This window comes from Fopius arisanus, unplaced genomic scaffold (genome assembly GCF_000806365.1).
Source record: "Fopius arisanus strain USDA-PBARC FA_bdor unplaced genomic scaffold, ASM80636v1 scaffold00047, whole genome shotgun sequence".
NCBI lineage: Eukaryota > Metazoa > Arthropoda > Insecta > Hymenoptera > Braconidae > Fopius > Fopius arisanus.
Genome location: NW_011887786.1, coordinates 588,201 through 590,471, shown reverse-complemented (window position 1 = coordinate 590,471; position 2,271 = coordinate 588,201). Strand labels below are relative to the sequence as shown.

Genomic DNA, 2,271 nt, shown 5'->3' with positions numbered 1-2,271 from the left:
AAATCGACCTAAATGGACTCAAATACACGTACTCCGTCACTGTATCACCGCACACGACATTTTTCACATGCTCTCCGCCATCCCACTTTCCAGTCCATCCTTTTTTTACTGAATGAAAAAGTACACAAACCAATCATATATTCTACACATATGTACATAAAGTTCTGACTAAAACGATTGCCCATTGGTCAATATATAATCACTATATCTTCACATTCCATGCGGTAAATTCAAATTAAGTTCTCGTTACGTACAATTAGTTTTATTTAATTCTATTTAAGATTATTTAATAAATATGGAAGAGTTGAAAAATATACGGCAGTTCACTCGAGTAATAAATCCGTCTTTAAGAGTCCATATAGGAAAGCACGACCGGTCGATCTGATTTATATTATTCATAACTGAGAGGTATTTTCAATGCACAACGAAATAAAGGAAAAATTACGGAATAAATGTATTATCTATATTATTCATTATTATGAGTGGTATATCCTCCACGTGCATGTAATGACAGCGAATGAATTATTTAGTTCTTCCTACGCTTGAAAAATATTACGGTTTTTACATAGAAAGGGGTATTTTATTCGCTGCACAATTTTCATTGAGTCTTGACACGCAATGGATAAAACCAATAGAATAATTTAGGTACAGAGCAGGTGCAGTTCACAGATATCACGGAAAAGATGTGGAACGACAACGCCACTCACGCCCTGGGATTTTATAAAAAATTAACTTGGATTTTAGGGATTTGGCCACTGGACAAACGTGATTGGTCATCTATATCTAAAAATTGTGTCGTGATATTGACACTTGTGAGTGTAATTACAAATTAATGACAACCAAAGATGGCTTCCTAAATAATCTCCAAAGTTTGAATTTTCCAAATTCTAAAATGTCTCCGTAACAGAGAGAAATTATGAATTTCATATGACCTTTTCGATTTCTCCATGAGCTTCTTAGTAGCTGCTGATGAATAATTTCGAATAATTAATTGCTCCCCAGTTGATGTTGATCGTGAGTTTGATTGGAAATTGGACAATCAGCGGTAACTGCGCGTCTAAGACCGAATTAATAGATGTAATAACAATAATTGCATGTTCCTTCATTGGAGGAATGCAGATGAGTTTGATCCTAAGACACCGGAGAATTTACAAAAATATAATAACATCAGCTGTTGAAGACTGGACTCGAGTCCACGACAATAAATGTCTCGCTATCATGCAACAATTTGCGAACATTGGGCGAATTTTTGCATTTGTCCAAATGATTGGGGCTTACTTGTCAATCACTCCTGTCATCTTAACGAATCTCCCGGTAATCCATCAAGAACTCCTGGATAATGACACAGTGCCTTTAAAGACCATCCCAGGAGTGCCAAAGTGCTGGATCCCTATCAAAATTTCTCTGCCTGTTTATTACTCTTATCATTTGTCCACTTGCATTGGATTGTTTATTGGAACAACCGTGTACACAGGTTGTACTGTTTTCATGTTTGGATTGGCGATGCATCTGGTTGGACAGCTGGAGTCATTGAATCACAGTCTAGATGATGTTGATCATCTTGAGTCACAGGAGATTGACGATAAATTGGCGAAATTATCGATGCGACACTCTCTTCTTTTGGATTTGGCTAAAGGCTTTCATACTTGTACTAATGTTGTTATCTTCTTGATCCTTGGCTCCAATACATTCATTATTTGTCTCTCTGGTAAGATCATAATTGCCGGTACATTTGGGATAGAAATTAATTTTTTATTATTGCCGTTTATATTTTATTTTTACAGAAGTAATGTTACTCTGGGCATTCAATGCAGGTGACAATCAGACTTCAGTGGACATGATAATTAGAATATCTCTGATGTCCGTCCAAATATTTTTGTACAGTTACATCGGAGAAAAATTTTCCATTCAATCAAGTAAATTGAAATTAACCCTTTACAATTGTCCCTGGTACAAAATTCCACCGAGAGTCGCAAGAAATCTACAATTTATAATGATGCGTAACAATATTCCATTACGACTGACTGCTGGTAAGATCTGCGTCATGGACTTTGAGAATTTTAAAAATATTCTCAAATCGATGTTCTCGTATTTTTCAATACTTCGATTAATATTTCCATCAGAATAACTCCGACTGATTTGCTAATAGTCATCCAATAGAACTAGTTTATTATTATTAGTTTTATAATTCGACTGACTGCCTCTTGGGAAAATAATTCAATCCTCGGGAAAAAATTCTCGTTGCCCTGAAAACTTCTACTTCAATTGAAT

At 35.4% G+C, this 2,271-nt stretch overlaps 1 protein-coding gene across 1 annotated transcript; it reads left to right on the top strand.

Moving 5' to 3' along the window:
- Positions 1–1,503: 1,503 nt before the first annotated feature.
- LOC105267523 (odorant receptor 22c-like) lies at positions 1,504–2,128 on the top strand. The gene is made up of 3 exons (XM_011306440.1): positions 1,504–1,708; positions 1,785–2,030; positions 2,124–2,128. The coding sequence occupies exons 1-3, from the start codon at positions 1,504–1,506 to the stop codon at positions 2,126–2,128; spliced, it is 456 nt and encodes a 151-aa protein (XP_011304742.1).
- Positions 2,129–2,271: the final 143 nt, after the last annotated feature.

Excerpts from the sequence above, each read along its gene's own strand:
- LOC105267523 (XM_011306440.1), top strand. The coding sequence starts at position 1,504 with ATGCATCTGGTTGGACAGCTGGAGTCATTGAATCACAGTCTAGATGAT. Across the intron at positions 1,709-1,784 it reads ATTCATTATTTGTCTCTCTG|AAGTAATGTTACTCTGGGCA; the intron begins GTAAGATCATAA and ends TTATTTTTACAG.